The sequence below is a fragment of the Montipora capricornis genome, chromosome 1, assembly GCF_036669925.1.
Source record: "Montipora capricornis isolate CH-2021 chromosome 1, ASM3666992v2, whole genome shotgun sequence".
In the NCBI taxonomy this organism is placed as follows: Eukaryota; Metazoa; Cnidaria; class Anthozoa; order Scleractinia; family Acroporidae; genus Montipora; species Montipora capricornis.
The window spans coordinates 9,270,861-9,291,055 of NC_090883.1; the positions used below are offsets into that span (position 1 = coordinate 9,270,861).

The 20,195-nt window shown below is 38.4% G+C and overlaps 1 protein-coding gene and 1 pseudogene across 4 annotated transcripts in view; one reads left to right on the forward strand and one right to left on the reverse strand.

Annotated features, from left to right (window-relative positions):
• The window catches only part of LOC138049731 (integrin beta-1-like), a 67,814-nt gene extending 48,255 nt beyond the window's left edge, over positions 1-19,559 (reverse strand). For 2 of the 4 annotated variants that reach the window (XR_011132435.1, XM_068896284.1), the window contains exons 1-7: positions 19,260-19,552; positions 18,130-18,195; positions 15,353-15,441; positions 6,153-6,263; positions 5,979-6,042; positions 3,573-3,704; positions 3,297-3,393 (exon numbers count right to left, since the gene is read on the reverse strand). Coding sequence is in view for 1 of the 4 variants with exons in the window: in XM_068896284.1 (XP_068752385.1) it covers positions 3,297-3,393; positions 3,573-3,704; positions 5,979-6,042; positions 6,153-6,263; positions 15,353-15,441; positions 18,130-18,190 (554 nt within the window). In the remaining 3 variants the exon portion in view is untranslated. Of the gene's footprint in view, positions 1-3,296; positions 3,394-3,572; positions 3,705-5,978; positions 6,043-6,152; positions 6,264-15,352; positions 15,442-18,129; positions 18,196-18,587; positions 18,803-19,259 lie in introns of those variants that run through there. The other 2 variants (XR_011132445.1, XR_011132455.1) reach the window with 2 other exon arrangements.
• Positions 12,473-15,259, forward strand: LOC138048800 (uncharacterized; annotated as a pseudogene).
• Positions 19,560-20,195: the final 636 nt, after the last annotated feature.

Genomic DNA, 20,195 nt, shown 5'->3' on the forward strand with positions numbered 1-20,195 from the left:
TACTTTTTAAATTTTGTAAAGCTAGGCAAAGTATTTTAACCGCCTTTCCGAAAATTTGAAGGGAACATGCAAGCTTAGCTGGCGAGGCTCTCTGGCTTGCAGTTTGTCAAGAACCTTGTATCCTAATTTAACGCACAGAGTTTCACACTGTTTTTATTTCAACCTGATTTAGCCACAGGCACTCCAAGCTCACAACGTGATTTTGCAATCCATAATGCACTAGTCACTTGAAACCACAGCCCCCCACCCAGGGACGTAGCGGCGGATGTAACATTTGTATGGTGCTACATTTTTAAAACTTCCCTCACCCCTGTTACAATCCCCACTGCCATGGCCAGAGTTTGTAACTTGAAGATTTTGATAAGTTCATATTAAAAATGATTGTTTTGCATCGCTGACAAATGTGATGGCTAGCTGCAAAGGTTTTCATCAGATCAACTGCAATTGCTCGTAGAATTGTGTATACCATTGCAGAGCAGAGAATCAGGCAAAGCAGCCAGAAGGGAATTGGGAAGTGTTTCCCAAACCCAGTGATAATATCAAACCCATTTTTGTTTTACAAAGTTAAGGTCAGGTGACAAATAACCCCACCTTAGCAGAATTGGTGGATTTTTTCGTGCTTGTATAATAATAACTTAAGTTGCTGTATTTTTTTTAACTCTTCTGGAGCAAAGTGGTATGGACAAAAGTTTGAAAGCACTTTGCTGCCACTTTCAGCACTTTGCATGCTTCCCAATCACAAAATTGATCCATGTTTTCCTTCTGGGCTTCGCTAAACTAGATTCATCATCGTGAAAAGGTATTTTGTTCGGGGAAATTCCATTCTTCACGTCCCTAGTGTTTGAGCAACCATAGACAATGCATTAAATTACTACCCTTGAGTGGGTGTTGACAAGAGAAATAATAAGAACTTTACAATGTACCACACAGTTGTCAATGAGAATGTCACAAAACAACAATATCATTCAAGGCTGTTGCCTAAAAGGAGCCCGAAAGCCTGTGGATCCCAAAGAATAGATCTGGCCGCATTAATTTTTCACAGAAACACCTTTCACTTCATATGTTGGGCTCCTAAGTTCTCAGCGTTTAGCTCTGAGGGCCCCTTTAAAATTTTCTTAGGCAGCAGCCTTGTCATTGGTTAAAAGAGGAAAAGTAATTGTGCTGCATCTGCGACACACATTTTAGCACATATTCCTGCGGTACTCTGCACAACCACACAAAATTACCAATTTGAGGTTTTGACAACAATCTTTCATTCATGAATCTTTCATTCTCTATTATTTTTTACTCGGTACCAATTTATTTTTAGGATTCTTCACCCACATTGTACGACGTGAATGAGATGGCCTAACCGCAAGCAACTTACAATAGAGCCACGGTTATGTTTTGAGGTGGCGTTTTCGTTGACGTGGCCATCAGGGATCATGAAGTAGGGAGCTTAAGCAACGACGATGGCGACAGCAACAAGAACGTCATCTCAAAATGTAAATTAGCATTATTGCAATCATTTCTTGACTATTTCAACCTTTTTAATATGACAAGGGTGTGGTAGTTCCTCAAGAATGGTCGGAATGGCGCTTTATTTAGGGGAGAAAACTAAAGATTTATCTTCAAGTGCTGACGCCCTTCATAAAACCTCAAATTTGGCTACTTCATGTTTCTGCTTTGCAGAGGATGGCAAAGAAATGGAGAAAAGTGAAAAAATCACATGCAGGGCATGCAAAGATATTGTTTTTAGCCACTAAATAATTTGTGACGTTCTCATTGCCATCGCAGCTGTCATTGCTTAAGTTCCCAAGTCCCTAATTCCTGGGGAAACCTTTCATTCGGCTAGGACCGAGTTACTTCTTAGGTCCAAACACTCGGTCAGCTGGAAAGTTTGTGGCTCAAGCGGGAAATTTACCTTTGTAAACCATGATTTGAAGGCAAAAACGTTGCGCAAAGCCAAAAAATATATATTTGAGCAGTTGCCTACAACCTACATGTATTTAGAAACCAAAACCACAAAAACCCTGCAGGTTGCATATACACTTTAAATTATTTACTAACAAAGTAAAATTATCCAATAAAATAAAACTAGTTGTTTATTTATGAGCTTACTATTTACAGGTTGACTATCAAATAATTAAAATTAAAAATCACAGCATGTGCTATCTTGGCAACAAGAGCTGCCATAATTTATAATAATTATCATTAACACACTATCTAATGTCCAAATGGAGAGGTGATCCTCACAATTACTGAACAATTTAAGCAATTGTATCCTTACAGAAACCTGAAAAATTCAGGTGGCTTCAATATTATTCGAACCCATGACCTCTGTGATGCCGGTGGAATGGTCTACCAACTGAGCGATGAAGCCAACAACAACAACAACATCCTTTATTTTACCTAAGAAAATTACAAACAGTCTTCAGACTGGTAAATACATGTATGTTGTGCAATACTGGCTAAAAATCATTTATACATGTATCATGTATAATTACAAGAGCAAAATATTTAAAAGGGAAGAAAGTGATGTACATATAAAATTGCTAATCTACAAGAATACACCTATCATACATGTACAATGATGTCAACATAAGTATTTTGGAAAAGAATAAAAATAAAAATCCAGCTACATGTAATTACTGTCAAGTAGAGTGGGGGGACAGATTTTATGTTTGAAAGACTGTAGGGACTCAGTTAGGCAAAGATGTTCAGGTAGACTATTCCAAGCCTTTGCACCATTGTAACTAAAGCTCTTTTTAAGTGATACTGCTTGAGGGCAGGGAAGCACAAATTTGGAGTTTGCACCCCGCAGGTTATAATCGGTTGAATTCCCTACAGTACAGAATAGCCCTGTTAAGCTGTTTGGTGCTGGAATTTGTTGGGTTTATGTGTATATAACAGACAATTGCCCAAATTGTCCAGATTAGTTTATTTATTTATTTATTTATTTATTTATTTGTTTATTTCAGGATTTGTAGACTGTACAGGTGCTAAACAATAGGACATATGTCCCCTATTAGGTTTAAACACCGAACCCAACCCCTAAAATATCAAGAACCTTCCCCTTACCCAAGAAACCATAAAAATCTAATTACAAATTATGATCTAAAATCTACCTTAATTATATATTAAGACCATACTTGAATTATACTAACGACTACCACTTAGCACGTACAAGCAGAAAAAAAATATTTAATTGAAATGAACGACAGTGCGACAATCACTTCTCCATTAATTTCATCTACAGTTGTATAAACAGCACTTCAAATATATACAGTTACTGTACCATGTAACGTGTTCTTTACCTGTCAGGATGAGTATCAATATATGGAGCCAGAGGCTTGTCCACAAATCCACCAAAACCAAGACGAAAATTTCTTGTTATGTTTTTCATCTCTAGTGCTGTGAACAAAGAATCAACAAATTCTTGAACTCTCCACAAAAAGAGATGTCATTTCCTGGTGATCAGTGAAGTCTAAGGTACCTTCTAGCTACGAGAGTATAAAGTGTGTTTTAGTGACCAATGGACAAACCACAAAAAGTGGCTTTTTCTTTGCAAAATATTATTTGGTTTTGCTTACCTATACTTTGACCAAGAGCTGGAAACTTCTTAAGATCTTCCACCATGGACCCAGATAAATCCATCAGATAATACAAATCAACTGGGTAATTTTCTGGCATCTTCACATCTACCTTGACAGTAGCTGGTTGACCTGAAAAATAAAAAAAAAGATACCAACAGCGATTTAGTGCTTGGGATATTCTTTGTTTTGTTGTGAACCTAGGCAGTGCCCTGAATACCATGTACTGTATTAGAGATGTTTAGTAAGGCTGGTTAAAATGTAATACAGTAGTTTTTTGGAGGAGGGGGGGACGTTAGGGGAGAACTCTCTACCAATAATATTTCAAAGCAGCATACATGTATTACATAATTATTACATGCATGTGAATTTACCTTGTGACCATAACTATTAGAGTTCAGATCAAGAGACATTTGCATACTACAAATGCCACTTCCCACTGGAATTGGCATTCATATTTTTAACCAATTGTGGATTCATGGGGTGAAGGTACATATGTTGTAGTACAATTTTTTCCTTTGGTACAATTTTTTCTGAACTGGTACAGAATATATTGAACTGATACAATTTTAATTGGACTGGTTTATTTTTATCAACTGTCTAAAAGAGGGATTTTCTTTTTTTGGGGGTGTAGTTAAAAAACAGGGGCGTGGTTTTTGGGGGGTCTAAAAAAGAACATGTTATTTCTCAGTCACAACTAAAGACATTGCAAAGAAAGAAATGGACATACCACCAAGGAAAACTGACAGAAAAACTGTTATCCTCAAAGAGTAAACCCTACGACACTCTAATCTTAGCACACCAAAGAACAGCACATAGAGGAAGTCAAATTACAAGTAAATGGGAGAATGACAACTATTCAGAAGTAAGCGTTCGGAGTTGTAAAGTTGTTTGTAAGTTTATGCCATTGCACGAACAGCAGAAGACTATCACCAGCCATATTAAAGTTGTTACCAAACCGTTACAATTGCCCACTTTTCTGTCTTTGGTAGAGATCAATTTAATGGACTTCAGAAACTATCAGTGCAGCTGCAAGAAACCTCACTGCTGGGCCATGAACCTTATCGACCATCATACAAAGTTTATTTCAGTGATGCCCTTACATGATAAAACTGCCCAAGAAGTGTTGGCAAATTTAACCAGTTATTGCTATAGCTTTGGCTTCCTCCAAAAAATTTTATCAGACAACGGTAAGGAATTCCACAATAAAAAAATGGAACAATTCTGTGACGAAAACGGAATAACTCTATTGCATGGAGCCGCCAGAACACCAACCACACAAGGCTTGACAGAGAGAAGCAACAGGTCGTGGAAGGAAGACACGAGAGCAATAATAGTTGAAATCGCAGAGAAAAATATCCAAAGATGGTGTGAGTACATGAATCAAGCAGCTTATACAAGAAACATATCATACCATCACGCAATTAAAGTATTTCCTTATGAAGCTGTATTTGGAATAAAACCACACCGTGAAATTTTACAAGCTGGTAAACGACAGGCACAAAATGAGAATGATGAAGGAACTGATCAAAGCACAGCAGAACAAGCAGATGACAACGGAACCAAATGAAAAAAATCATAGAAAACCAGAGGAAATACAATGATGATATGATCCAGCAAACAAAAAGAAAGCAAAAACAAAAACAACCAAAATTTAAGATTTCTGACATGTCGGACATGGTGGCAATAAAAATAAACAAAGTAGACAAGATCAACCCTTTTCACCCCAATATGCTCTTGGGTCAAATCATCGAAATTGAAGAGAGTGGATATGTACGAATTGTGACAGAGTATGGCAAAGTTAACACTCTGATCACACCCTCGTGATTCTATCCTTGTATTGCCACTAATGCGAAACTAGATTTCTCTACCAAAACATCTTTTACAGCAGCATGCAAAAAAGCAAGTGGGCTATAGACGAAAAACTGCTGATTGGTGCTAAGTTTCCCCTATACGACTCATTGAGATATCTTGATTGGAAAAACAAAACAAATTGCTACAAGACACTAATCTCAAAATACTATTTTATTAATTTAATGACAAATAGCAAAATTAAATTGTAAGATTTCTGCGCTTTATTTCTTGGTTTTTTCTCCCTGATCTTCAATAGTGCCTCTATCCTACCCCACTCTTTCTTCACTCATCTATTCTCTCTTATATACAAGTACCAATTGAAATAGCCAACTGGTTGCATCCTGCCAGTTGGGGTTAATCACATTTCTGTTAAGTTTAAATGCAGGATATTAAAAGTGGGGTGCCTGTGAACTAGCTTGATAGCTTCATGTAAGTGCACTTTCACTATAAACAAAGCATTTACAAAGCATCTTTTTTTTTACATTATGATTTGTATGTTACTGGGTAGTAACTAGTTGAGCAAAGCCGCAGTAATTTCTAGCATTGACTAACCAGGTCTAAGTGACAGTGTTACATTCTGTGGTTTCACTTTAACATCTGGATCAAGTAGCTTATCCTAAAAGTGAAAACAACAAAAAAGAGGAGTTAATAATGTTGATAGTCTTGATGTACCATTCCAACCCGATTGAAAAATCAATAAAGTAATTTAAACTGGAAAAGATTTACCTCATGGGTGACAATACGAGATGAGGGATTGGCTATTTTCTGACATCTATTTCTGGTGTGGTTACTGAGAGAGTCACATCTGTCCCTTGGCTGCTCCAGCCAAACATACACCTATAGCAACCAAATGAATCATTTTTTGTTACATGATTGATTATACAAAATGTATCATAATTACATGTAAGTAAAGTACGATCATCAGGGAGAGTGTAGTCCTGAGAAGGACTGTTTGAGATGACAGTGACTGACGTTTCGACAACCTGACCGGAAGTCATCTTCAGAGTCAAGTGATTTGTGTAACATCGGCAGACACTATAAAAACTCCGGTCGAAGATGTCATTGGTCAACTTATTTGTGATGTTATTGGTCGACTGTCAGTTGAGCCTAGATATAATTGGCTGGGGAGACTAAACAGTGATTGGTGCATTTCGATCCGTCTATAGGTCTAAGGTCTGTACGTGCAGCATAGAATACGCTGGGCAGTACTGTGATAGAGTAAATCAATGCATTGTTTGTCTGTTGATGTTCTCGATGAGTCGATTGTAGGGTGCGGGAAGTTGTAGGCATTGGTTTATTGGTGTCTGTTCTAAGTTAGTAAACGAGCTTTCCACTACAATTGGTTGGTAGTTCATCTGTGTTATTGTTGATGTCACCGTTCCTCGTCGCTCCTCTGTGTTCAGTCAGTCTTGCATTCAAATTTCTGCCAGTCTCACCGATATAAGTGGCCTAGCAGTCGCAAAATGTATGATACAAACATTGTACTTCTATGAAACTTTAATAAAAACATGTTAGCAAAACAACAATCTATTACATACATGTACATAGCCAGAGTTTTGTTACTCTAGATCTACCATTAGATGATTTTATCGAGATGCAACTGCAAAAGGAGGAACATTCAACATTTCTATAAACAGTGTAAGTCAAAACAGTCCTTGTAAAGCAGTTTAATAAGGGGTGTCGCAAAAACCTAAGATCCTAAGATCTAACACATAAGACCCCTTCCAAATCACTAAAACCAAGACCTACATGTAAGACCACCTCCAAAGCTTGATAAAACTAAGAAGCTCCCCACTAAACTGTCGAAGGTTGTTTGGCTCTACCACGATTCTGGACAAATTATGTGTTTGCCAAATTTTCAATTAAGTGATTGTGTACATAAAATAATTATGAGCACTTGGAAAGATCACATTTTTAATAAACACGAAGTGTCGTCAATCATGCTGAAGAAAAAAACCAAAACAATCCGGTAAGGTAAGAAAGTTCTCGGCTTTAAACTTGTCTATAACCTTCTCAATGTTTACAGTTTGGTTTACATCGTGCAAAAATCAAATAATTTGGCAGACTTCTGGCTTGATATACTCTTTGAAAAGCGATATCAAATGTACTTGATTGATAGTTTCCTTCAAAGTAGAGCATGTGAATTGAAAACTCTATCATTTTGGACTTGACAAAAACATGTCAGAATGATGACACCGCTGAAGTTTGGTATAGGTAAAGTCTGTGCACAAGCCAAGTGGCCAATTAGGCCGGAACTTATCCTGGTTTCTGTAGCATGAAGTGACTAGGAGTATTTCTACATGTACTTCCCCCTGGATGGGACGCTAGTCCAACGCAGGACTACCCCTGTTCGCCAGTACCCATTATACACCTGGGTGAAGAGAGGTACCATGAGAGTGTCTTGCCCAAGAACACAACACAATGTCAAAGTACCTTGAGGCAGTTTTGTTGCTGTTGTTGCAACTGAAAAGATTATCATTTTAGCCATACGTGTAGTGTAGCACAGCTATGGATGATCTACATGTAAATTGGGGTTTCGAATGTGCAATAGTTACTGTATGGCATGATTTTCAGGGGCAGTCCTGCAAAAATGTTTTGAGTTACATTGTATAGAGTGCAAATAAATTTCTTCAAGTTCTTGTTCAAATGTTTTGATTTTACAACAAACAGAGTATCAGTTTACAATATTATTACATGTAAGTGTTGGAAAACCAAAACCAACCGGTACATTATTGCCCATCACAAACCACACAGGCAATCAATAGAACTAGAAGGGAGGGGGCGTCTCCAAGGAAATGCCAGTGTGATGACGAGTCTTGCTTCAAAGACTTTTCAAATGGCGCCCAATGTAGAATTCTTCATGGGTCTTAGGTCTTAATTTTCAAGATTTGGAAGGGGTTTTAGGTTAGTTTTTGAAATTTGAAGGGGGTCTTACATCTTAGTTTTCAAGATTTGGAAGGGGTCTTAGGTCTTAGCTGTCGAGATTTGGAGGAGGTCTTAGGTGTTAGGTCTTATGGTATATGAACATCTTAGGTCCTGATTAGGTCTTACTTTTCGAGACACCCGTTTAATAAGACATCAGACCAAATCAGCGCATACCCTAAGGATTAAGATAATGTTTTTTTGCAAGAAAACCTTCACAGAAATGATTGTTCTGGATCCAAGTCTATGCAAGGCTTGGTAACCAAGTTTGAGTCTGTTTGCAAGCTCACCTTGCATTTCTTGAATCTCTAAAATTTCTAAAAGTTTTGCATTGCACCTAGCCTCTAGATGTACAGACACCATAAACAAGGGGGGTGTATGTGAGACAGTAGAAATTTCCATTGCCTTAGTCACTGTGACAATTGTGTCCCGTCTCAATAACTTTGGATTCTGATTACAGATTTTAGTACACGATAATTATACCTTTATAATAGAAAAGCTGAAAAAAAAAGACCAAAAACTGGAAGATTCAGTTGAGAATAATTACTTGAAAATGGGCATATTATTTGTACAATATGGCCAACACCTGGAACATTTCCTGGAGATGTCATCTGGAGAACTAAGATTTTATTTGCAGCAAAGAGATTTGCCATCGTCTGGAACACCCTCCAACTTGGCTGTTCGAGCACTGGTTGCTTTTGAACAACAAACCCAAGTGAAACAATCAGCTGAAGATCTCTCTAAAAGCTTGAAGCACCAACATGAGAAGATTCTAAAGCAACATACTTTGCCGAAAAATCCTTTAGATATTGACAACTGGGAAGAGGATTTGACAAAATGGCCTAAGACGCATACTGGACAACTATTCATTCACAACTACATTTCGGAGATGAAGGCATTTTCTACTTAGTATGTTCGCCAGTATAAAGTGAGCAAAGCATACATGTATTCCTACTTTAAGAGTGGGTTTGTCCATGAAGTATTGACTCTCACAAAGTCTATCCCAGGAGGAACTATTCTGTTGTTTACTTCTGTAACTGCTTCTCAATGGCTGAGAGAGCTCCCACAAGAGGTATGGGATGTCTGCAAGCCATCTGGTAAAGTTCTTTGTGGCTACTGTAATTGCACTGCTGGTTACAGTAGATGTTGTGATTGTGTTATTGCACTTTTGTACAAGGTACAGTACCGCTCAAAGATAAGCGAACCATCAAACGCGTTGACAACGCGTTGGGAACGAAGAGCCAACGCGTTTGAAAAAAAAAAAACGCGTTTGCAAATTAGTTTTTTTTCAACGCATTTGTCCTTTGTTATTCAATTTTGGCACCTTTGCATTGTGTTACAAGTTGGTATGTAAATTACGGCCACAAAGCGACTGCAATTTTAGCGATGGAAAGTGAACAAGTGTGATCAACTGACTATCAATCAATGGAAAGTTGGAAAAGAAATCTTCAGGAACGAAAAAAGATGCGCTTGTTTAATCGGCTAGAGGAAATCCGCGTTATTGATTTGTTTCTCCGAATTTCTTGTATCAGATAACAGGAACACGCTTGATCGCGATCGCTGCACTAGCGAAATTATACTTCTACTGCCCCAAAAACTAAACACAATAAAATAACCTTAGAGCATTGGGTTTGTGTTATAGAAGGTTTCAATGAGGACACATATTAAGCGAAACTGCAGCACGACTTTGATATAACATGCAGCTGCATATGCATGAATCAGTTTAAATCGTCGAGCAACTATCAAGCTACCCTGCGAGCAGAGGCACTTCGAACTTCCTAGATAAGTCGTGAATAGGAAGGGACCTCTGCCAGCCGGATCGACTTTCTTTGATTTGCAGCTCCTACAAAGAAATGGATGAGTCAGTCCAGTTTCAACTTGCCAAACCTGTTTTTTTTTATTTGTGCGCATGATCAATCGCCACGCGTCATCAATATTGAGAAACCTATTAATTTTTTCAGTAAAAATTAAAATGGCAATTTAAAAACTTGAACTATCTTGAGGAAATGATTCCTTGGTTGTCGTGTGTTTGCCAGAGTTGTTCGAAAATATCCGTTACTGTTTGTTTTGGTTTTGTGGTTTTGCGGTTACTAGTCAGGCGTGACTGACTCCCGAATACGTTACGTTTGAATTTTTAACGCATGCTCAACACGAAATGTCGAGCCGGCTGGCAGAGGTCCCTTCCTCTTCCCGACTTATCTAGGAAGATCGAAGGGCCTCTGCTCGCAGGGTACTATCAAGCAACAGATTCACGGACATTATAAAACTCTCAAATAACAATCGATCAACGATCGATATTCAGTCCAGACGAAAATTGTTTGTATGTGTTTTTCAGTAAGCTTTGATGGCTAGTTCGCCGCGTTGTTTCCTTTCAAACTGTCTTTCACTTGATCAGAGCGGTACTGACTACAGAGAGTAATCAGTCGAATATTTGCACATCTTTATATAGCCGCCTTATCTATTTTGAAATTTCGGTTTCTTATTTTTTGTTACCTTTTGTGAAGTGGTGAGCTTTGGTGCCGAATTACTGCGTTGTCAATTAATTTTGCCTTCCAGAGATTATTACAAAGTTTCATGCTTTTATCACAAAAGGGAGCAAAATAATAATACGTGCCGTCTGCGCTTGGGGTGAAAAGGTTGCGTGACAACGAATGAATTATTTATTCTTCTCCGCCCCGCGCACATTTACGTAAACAGTCTTTGCAATGAAGTCCATTTTAACACAGCTTTTATTGGAGATCATTCTTACATCATCAAATGAAGAAATAGAACTATGAAGTTATTATCGATTAATAATCAGGGAACCTTAGCAATTTCGTCTTTTTAGCGGCGAAACTAAGAAGTCTTTTGAGCTTGTCGCATCGAATTTTCTCATCTCCGTGTTGAAACAGCGCAATGTGTGATTCGTTCCTGTATATCTAAAATGAGTTTACTTTTGAAGCAAACTACCACTCCAAACATCAACAAATTCATTGTCCCCGGTGCTTTTGGTTCATGTTGTTAAAAGCTTCAAGACAGTTGAAAAGCCATTCACACAATTTTGGCTGGCATTCTCGTGTTTACAATTGCTTGCCGGCGCATTATGTCATGGATTTTCATTACGCTTGTCATAGAATCATTTTTGGTCGCTTCAAATTTTAATTTGTAATTTCAGTTTACATGACACGGCTGTGGGACGTGAAAAAATCCGAAAACACAAACCTTTTCGTTTTTATGAGGCCGCAACGCGAACTTTGTATAGCCAGACAACGAGATTGTGTTATATTTTGTGACATTACTTTTCGAACGCATCATTGAACCTTTTGTGATGCAAATACTTCGGAAAGTTAATGACTTTGGTCAACGCGTTTGCGTTTGCGTTAAAAAAAAACGCAAACGCGTTGAAAGCCAAACGCAAACGTGTTTGATGGTTCGCTTATCTTTGAGCGGTACTGTAGAATTTGCCAACCAGAAAGGATACACAGACCCAGCATGTACATATCAAGCTTGTGTGCGGAACAAAGCAAGCAGAGACAAAATTAAGGACATGGAAATACAAACCCAGAAAAGACTACACCCAACCTCAACGTTTCTGTTAAATGATTGCAAGCGCCACGACTTTGACCCAAGACCAGCATGACATCATGAAGTATCAGACGAAGACAAACAGGCATTTCTCAGTTCTGTGCACCAGCACATACCTGAGGCTGTACTTAACATCTCATTCTCTCCAACAGTACAGGAGGATGTGCCCCCGACTCTTCTGGAAATTGCCAATGATATATTAGAAAAGAAGGCTGGTGCAGGTGAAGAGGAGCTAGTAAGGTTGTTTTCTCAAAAACTTTCATTTAATGACAGCAACATTAAGGAACTGGAAAAAGCAACAAGGAATCAGCCAAGTCACCATTTATGGATTTGAAAGAGCAGAGAAAGGGTAGAATCACAGCCTCAAACTTTCCCGATGTGTACACAAAAGTGAAAACTTCACAGAGAGAGAGAGGGGAGGGGGGGGGGATGTGAAAACCAAAGTGACTCCCCTGCTTGCCCCGCTTCTGGAGCCCACAGACCTTAGTGCTATTCCTGCAATAAGCTGGGATTGTCTACAAGAATAAGATGCCAGTGCAGCATTATTTAGTGAAGAAGCCATGAAACATTCCAACCCAAAAATACATGCCTGTGGCTTGTTCATTTGCAAAGCATATACAGTAACCTGGGTGCTACCCCAGATAACATTTTCTCATGTTCGTGTTGCAGTCCTGCTTGTGTAGAGTACAAGTGCCCCTACTCAATAAAGGACACCACTCTAGAAAAAGGATGGGAGAAGACAGATTTTCTTGAGAAAATTGATGGAAAACTGCACCTCTAAAGATCGCATAAATATTATTTTCAAGTGCAAGGTCAAATGGGAATCAGTAGCTACAAAAGAACGTTTCTTGTTTGGATATGTACATTGTAAGGGTAAACCCCATGTAGAGGTCATCATGACTGTTTGATTACGTATTCTGGAAAGACATTCTGTCTAAACTGATTTTTTTTAAAGTCGTATGTGCAGACAGTTTTGCTTATGTTCAGCAGCATTTGCTATTGCTTGTGCTGTGGAAAGCTTTGCTTTGAACCTCAAGAATTTGACAACAAAGAACCAAAATAATGGTATCCAGTGTGAATCACGCACACTGTGGTGTTATTTGAGCATGTATACGTACTCAGGGTCTGAATTAAATCCTGACATGAACCCACCTAGCATTGGATTAGACTTGTTAGAAGTGTTATTTGGGCTTCTTTGCTTTACATAACACCACACATAGCAAGGAAACCTTTCTGAGGTTTAATATACATGTATTGTGTTAATACTCGAAGATTATGGTGATTTTTACAAAACAAGTTTGCAAGATGTAGCTGTTTTTTTTGTGAGTGTAAATAGTAGTGTTTTATACATTTCATCACACAGCAAAACATTTTAGTGTTTCAAATTACTGTACTTCTTATCTAAACCTTTCAAATTTGAAAGCTGTTACTACTAAATCACAAGTCCTTGTTTAAATGTTTTTTGAGATAATTATCAAAGGGCAGAGCACACAAGTACAATGCTGTCCAGTAATGATAATAGGGTAATTGGTAGTTATTTCTTTAGAATATAGAAGTCTTTTATACACTTGATTGCATGTTCAACATAAATGCAAACATTTGCAATGACAGAGGTTTCTTGAACATCTGATGCAGACATCTGCAAATTTCCATGTTTGCTTTGTGACACTGTCAGTGAACACTGATGACAAGCAAGCAAGTCATTAACCTTGACCTCTCGATCTGCCATCACTTGGTCGTGTGGCTGTAGCTTTTTGCAAAATCTGCTGTCCTCTACTATGAAAACAGCACTAGCTCTGCCACCATAAGTGTCAGAAACAAATGAAATATGACCATTTGGGGTAATGCCAATTAAAAACTTTGCTGTGTAATGTTGTTCATAAGACCAGCACATCGCTTCAATCTCTAGACTGGGTTTCTCAATAAACAATTCTGTATAGTCCATAATAATTACTCTGCACTTTGGATAGTACTTTCTAAACATGGATGGTACAGTGGGTTCCTCTGAATTATTCTTCTGTCCGGCCATGAAATTAGCCAACCAAGTTTTTTGGCCATTAGCTTGATCCAGGTAGTGAACACTGAGCTGGATGTGCTTTCAGACACACCAAATCTAAATGTCAGATCAAACAGAAAAAGTCCCAGTTTCAGTTTCATCGCACAAAGCAAAAATCCCTGCTTAAGAGTCGGTGCTCTTTGCTAACTGTTCATGCGTAGGGTGGAAGTATCTTTCTTAGCATCTTTAGACCCATTTCAGTAGCCTTAAAGAGGCCTTCTTTTGTAAGAATGAAAAGACACACTCAAAGGCCTTGTACTCTGTAGATAGTAGTTCAGTAAACATGCTAACATCATGGCTCCAGGACAAGATTGCAAATGTCAGTGAACTGTAAGTGAGAGGGTTTATTATAGTGCAATTAACTCCTGTCTCTTCAACCTTTGATAATTTGACCTCACAAGGTCCAGCTTCAGCTGCTTCTTTGTTTATAAATCTTTGTTTCCTCTGCCAAGATTAATTGTCGCTTTGGACAAGATACAAAATTGGCTTGGATGATGCAAATGTTGGTTTCCCATTGAGAGTGGTTTGAGCAGACAACTCTGTTATCACTAGCTACAAAGTTCTTCAGTCCTTTGGATATCTATTCTGTCCACTCTGCTCTCTTTTTGGGGTTCTCTAGGGATGTGGTGCCAACGCAGTCCTCCTTCAACATGCCCATGATTGACAATTTTCTCGGGATACCTGGAATCATTATCGCAACCTCTGACACAACAACAGTAATGTGGCATTATTCACAATGGAATCTTCCAGATTTTTAGGCCTTTTTTCAGCTTTTCTATTAGAAAGGTATATCATGTACTAAATTCTGTAATCAGAATCCAAAGTTATTGAGATGGAACACGATTGCGGCTAAAGGTCAAGTGCTGAAACAAAAGATGCTGTCATAACCATGTCTGCCATATTGATTTGGCTTGCCCTGATTAGCCATGATGCAATCAAGAACGTGAATTCATCTATAATTTTGTCAGTTGCAGCCTTCATACTTAAGAGGTACATGTACATGTACAGCTGTACCATAATCTCTAGGTCAAACTCTTTAGTATAAGGGCCACAGTTTCAAATAATATGGCCTGTTAAGTTCACTTGACTATTCATAGCATGAGTTACTAGACTATCTGAGCGATTACAGTCCTGCAGCTCATGTACATTTGTACTGAACAATACAGAACAATAATTTTAAGTTTCATTCGTTGAACCAAGAGACCAGCTCTAAAACTTGATACTTTGTGTAAAAATTACACAAGCAAAATAGGTACATTCAAATAATTAGTAAAAAAATAGTCAAATAGAATTCAAAGTAGTTACTTTGTGTTGCAAGTTTAAGGTATTTGAAGATTAGGCACTGACAAATGACACAGACAAAATAGTATGTACAAATACTCACTTCATCTTCACACCAGGAACATGGTGGGTTAACATTTTGAATACACTTCCCACATGATTCTATTAATCTACACTCAAGTGCGCCTACATCTGCAATGATAATTTAAAGTACAATTTCCAAATTAATATATATGTAATTGTATATAGATGTACTGTTACAACAGTATACTATCCTCGATGAGATCGAAAGAAGTCATACATCTGACCTTGTAGCTCAGTTGGTAGAGCAGGAAGGTCATTGGTTCAATTCCCACCCTGGTCAGAGTTTCTCTGTCCTTGAGTGGGCCCATTTCGATAAGTAGGGCTAACACTCACATGGTTTACATGGGTAGAAAATAGCACTTCACATCACCCTCTCATAGTTATAGAACTTTCATTGTCCATGAATGATTAACCTTCGTCTTATCAAGAACTGATACCCTGCGGCTACCTCTGATAATTAATACATGTAAGTGTGGGGGTTAAGGGGTTACTACAAACAGGAGTGGCAACGACAAGTCCCCTTGAAAAATTCCTCTTTTGAATTTTTCAGCTCTCCCAGCTTCTCTGCATTTGATATCAGTAATTATAATGATTGACAGTTTTTAATCCCACATGAATTCACCAGCAGGACCTCCATGTTCTTCACCACACCAAATATCTATCACCAAACACTCCAGAATCCAAGGGCTTTACTTTACTTCTGTACTATACCCAACCCAGCCATGGCCAAGTTCTTTTACATGCTTGGGTTTCTGGAAGTGCACTCTTATCTGTTAATACCTGGTGCCAGTTGTTGAAACGATGGATAGCACTATCCACAGGATAAATAACTATTCAGTGGATAAACACTAGCAAAACCAATCAAGCTATCCAATGGATAGTGATTTATCCGGTGTATAGCGCTATCCACCTTTTGAAAAACTGGGGCCTGGTTGTATGTATCCCGTGCACCCTCACTACAGCTATCCTCTTCCACTGAGAACAGGTTTTCCCTGTCCAGAAACATATACAGTTTTTCTGGGTAGAGTCCAGTGAGCATTTTCAACACAATAAGAAGGCATGTCATGGGGCAAAAGTTCCTTGCTGCTGTGCCTTTTTCAGGATCATCCACGATGAGAAAAGTTTGGACCCTTATCATTTTTATTTACTCAGACAATCTTGGGAGTTGGTAAGTAATATGTATCTTCGACTGGAATTCTTATCACATGATTGAGATAAATAATTACATGTATCATTGAGCAACCACAAAAATGCAGTGTGCTTATCATGGCACTGACACTAGGTGAGATGCTGACCAAGACTTACAGCTGTACATGTATGAGCCTCATCTACCGGTAACCTTTGTTATAACCCTAACCAGGGTGGCTTGAGGGTTGCTACAGCTGTAGCACTTTCCAATGGTGCTACCCCAGACTAAGGAGGCATAAGCCTTCATGTTCTTATGGTAGGCTGAAGCCCTCACTGTCCTTCCCTCGAGCCATACTATTAATATTATGTCCCTTTCTTAAACATTTTTTCAGCCAAACAATGCATATTGTTATATAGATGAGATTTTTCCCCAAGCGGCACGCACTCTCAGTGGTTACTTCAAGGTCACATGACATCTAACAATAAAACTGTTTCCCACCAAAAGTCTCTTGGCGGGCAACAGTGCAAAATCTATGACCTCAGAGAAGGGCTGCAAATAACGGCCGGTCAACCGACAATGTCCCGGTCAAAAATAGGTTTTGTCCGGTCGTTTACGCTCGTAGGAAAAAAATTTAGAGTTTCACGTTTTAGATATTTAAAGGTTCAATATTATTGGCGTTTGTGAAAAAGGAGGGGAAAAGATGAATACTTACCTACCAGACCAAGTAATTTTCATAAATGATTTGTAGGAGTCATAGAATTTCCAGCTGTCGTTGCAAATTTTCGCTTTGTCTTACAGATGTGTACCGACCACGAGTGTGAATTACTTTATTATTAGTCCGTGTGGGTTTTGTAAACATGATGTGAGAAGGACAACAAAATCTCTCGGTGTCGGGAAAAGGGTCATGGCACCCTTTGTCTTCAAAATTTAAGTTTGAAAATAACAATAACAAGAAAGTAAGTTTAGATTCATTTGTCTACTTGTCGACATTTCCGTATGAATCACTTAGTATAGGTAATCACATGATTTAGAGTGCAATTTGGAATAAATAAGCACGAGTAAATTTTTTCAAAGACGACCAAAATTGCACAAACCCGTAGGGCGAGTGCAATTTGTAGTCTTTGAAAAAATTTTTATTCCAAATTGCACAAGAAAAATAATGTTGTTATTTATTATTAATATACATGAAAAAATGAGATGGTTGCGCCATCCACAGCGCGCGCTTGATTTGAAAACAAAAGATTTGATTGGTTCTGATCACACCGAGGACTGACTGAAGGTTTTCGGTCGAAACGTCTTTACCAAGTTTTTTTGAGAATGTCGTTTGACATTCAAATAAGTCAGTGTCCAATATTTCCTATAGTCATTATGAGCTGATAAATTGAAACAACGACAAGTAGTCACAACATCTTCACTGAAGTTCTGTTTTGAACGACAACATAACGCATAATTTCATGATCAAAAGCAATCCAAACTCTCAATAATATTTTCTTTGTCTTCACTGATGATTTAGTGGCCTTGCAAAGACTTGCCTGGAATTGGTCATAGTCACTAAGTGGGTTGTTAGCCTGCATGCAGGCCTTCTGTGTAAGAGAGAGCGTCCTCGCAGGCTAGTGGGTTTTTTTCATTGAATTCATGACAACTACACATAGGATACTTGAACATACCACTGACGCCCAAAAATAAGACCCAAAATGTAGCGCAGAACGACAGGCAGAGTCTCCTCATTGTTTCTGTTAGGACAAAAAACGACAGCAAAATTTATCAAAAGCCAAGTAAACATGGATGCAAATAATAAACTAACCACAGATCGTAAACATCATAAAGTCAATGAATTAATGAGAGAGAGGGCCAGAGAGAAAAATAATACGGTGATCTTTGTTTCGCATTGTTGAAGTGGAAAAAACCAAACATGTCATCATGAATTCACTCTTAATTTGTGTTTGTTTAGTCTTCAAACCCCCTAAACAAATCATCCAAGAGTTTTAGTACTACCCACGAAGTAGTTTTGGCCAGACAGAAATAGCGACGAAAATACAGTGTAGAACTCCAGCCTTCGATGACATCGCCTAAAGTCCAAAGGCCCTAGTTGTTCAAACGATGGATAGCCGGATAAATCACTAACCAGTGGATATGTCGTAGCAAAGCCAACTGCTCTCTTTTGAACTAGGGCCAGCTCATTTCGACGGTAAACATAGCTCGCTTGCACCATGAAAAACCTATCCTTAAAGGTGAAATGTTGAAAGGAATCGGAAGTGAAAAGGAATTATAACTTTGGGGATATCCACTCCGCCTGGTTGCAAGCGTGATGTTCGCGTTGTATATGCCATGTTGAATGATGATTGTACATGTTCGTTTTTACTGAATAAATCAACTTCATTTCGGTCTGTTTATTCTCAACTAAACAATTGGTCTGACAGTGGAAAACCAATTCCATGTGTTTTACCTTCTAATGAAAATATATTTCTTTCTTCTACCCGAAAGTGAGCTTTCAAGTTGGCATGTAAAACGATGAGTACTTGAGTGATCGGCAAAAAAAAGCATCCCTCAAACAAAGCTTTGAAAATGCAAGTAAACATTAGGTATATGCTATAAAGTCGCGAATACCTGATGTGAGAAACACGTGAAGTCGAAAAATACGAAAGACAAGTACAAATCAAGACGAGACTTAGACCGGAGACTTAAACGATGAACGCACAAGCTGTTCTGTTGATAACGACAAATTTCTCCGCACAGTATTTTCACAATGTTCTAATCGAAAGAAAAAGCTGAAAGTTCCACAACTTTACAAACTTACCTATGGTTACCTATATTGTCTTTTCCTTTACAATTAAGCGAGCAGACTCAATCTAGACGCGGGCGTCTCCCATAAAACCATATCTCCCTTTCCGGGAGAGAAATAAAACAAATCTGGTCGTTACGCTTCAAGTAAGCTCAGTTTAGTCTCGCACCCACTCCAAGATAGTGGTAAGTTTTGAAGTTCTCACAAATAGAGACTTCACACCTTCCTAAGACAGACAGGATTTAACGGATATAAACCCATCTGATCTTTCACTCACACGATATTAGTATTCTCATACGCGTCGCAATGCTGATTAGAATTCTAATTCTCTCCAACCTCGTTAATCACGTAAAAGCACGCCAAAAAAAATGAGACCTCAAAAAAATTTAAGGAGGATTTTCTTCCTCATGCGTATGTCGGGAGATAGCTGTCATAATTTTAATATGGAAACCTTGGTCGCATTGAACACCCATACCAAGAAATCGAATTTCGATGCCTTCGACAATTTTTATAGGCCGGTTTTTCACTAACGACGCATGCGCAGGCATGAGAAGCGCTTGGTTGTTTACCATTCACGAAAAATTTCCATCGGGTAAAAAACGGGAGGCTCGAAATGGTTTACCCTTTTTTTCAAACTAACAAACGTATTCTGTCCTTAGATACAGACAGGATAATCATATCAAGACGAAATTTGGCAAGGGTATTAATTACCCAGCATAGATTTCTCACATCACAATCTCCTCCAAAACAAGAGGGATTGATTTGCAGGGCCGTAGCCAGAAAAAAATTATGACGGAGGCAATGTCCATGGTTAAATCCTCTTCGTAGTATTAGTGGTGTTTATGATGACTACATTTTAAAGACAACACAGGAATCACGCTTTATTTTTAAAAATCACGAAAAAGTGACTGAGGCAAGTGCCTCGGTTTGCCTCTTACTGGCTACGGCCCT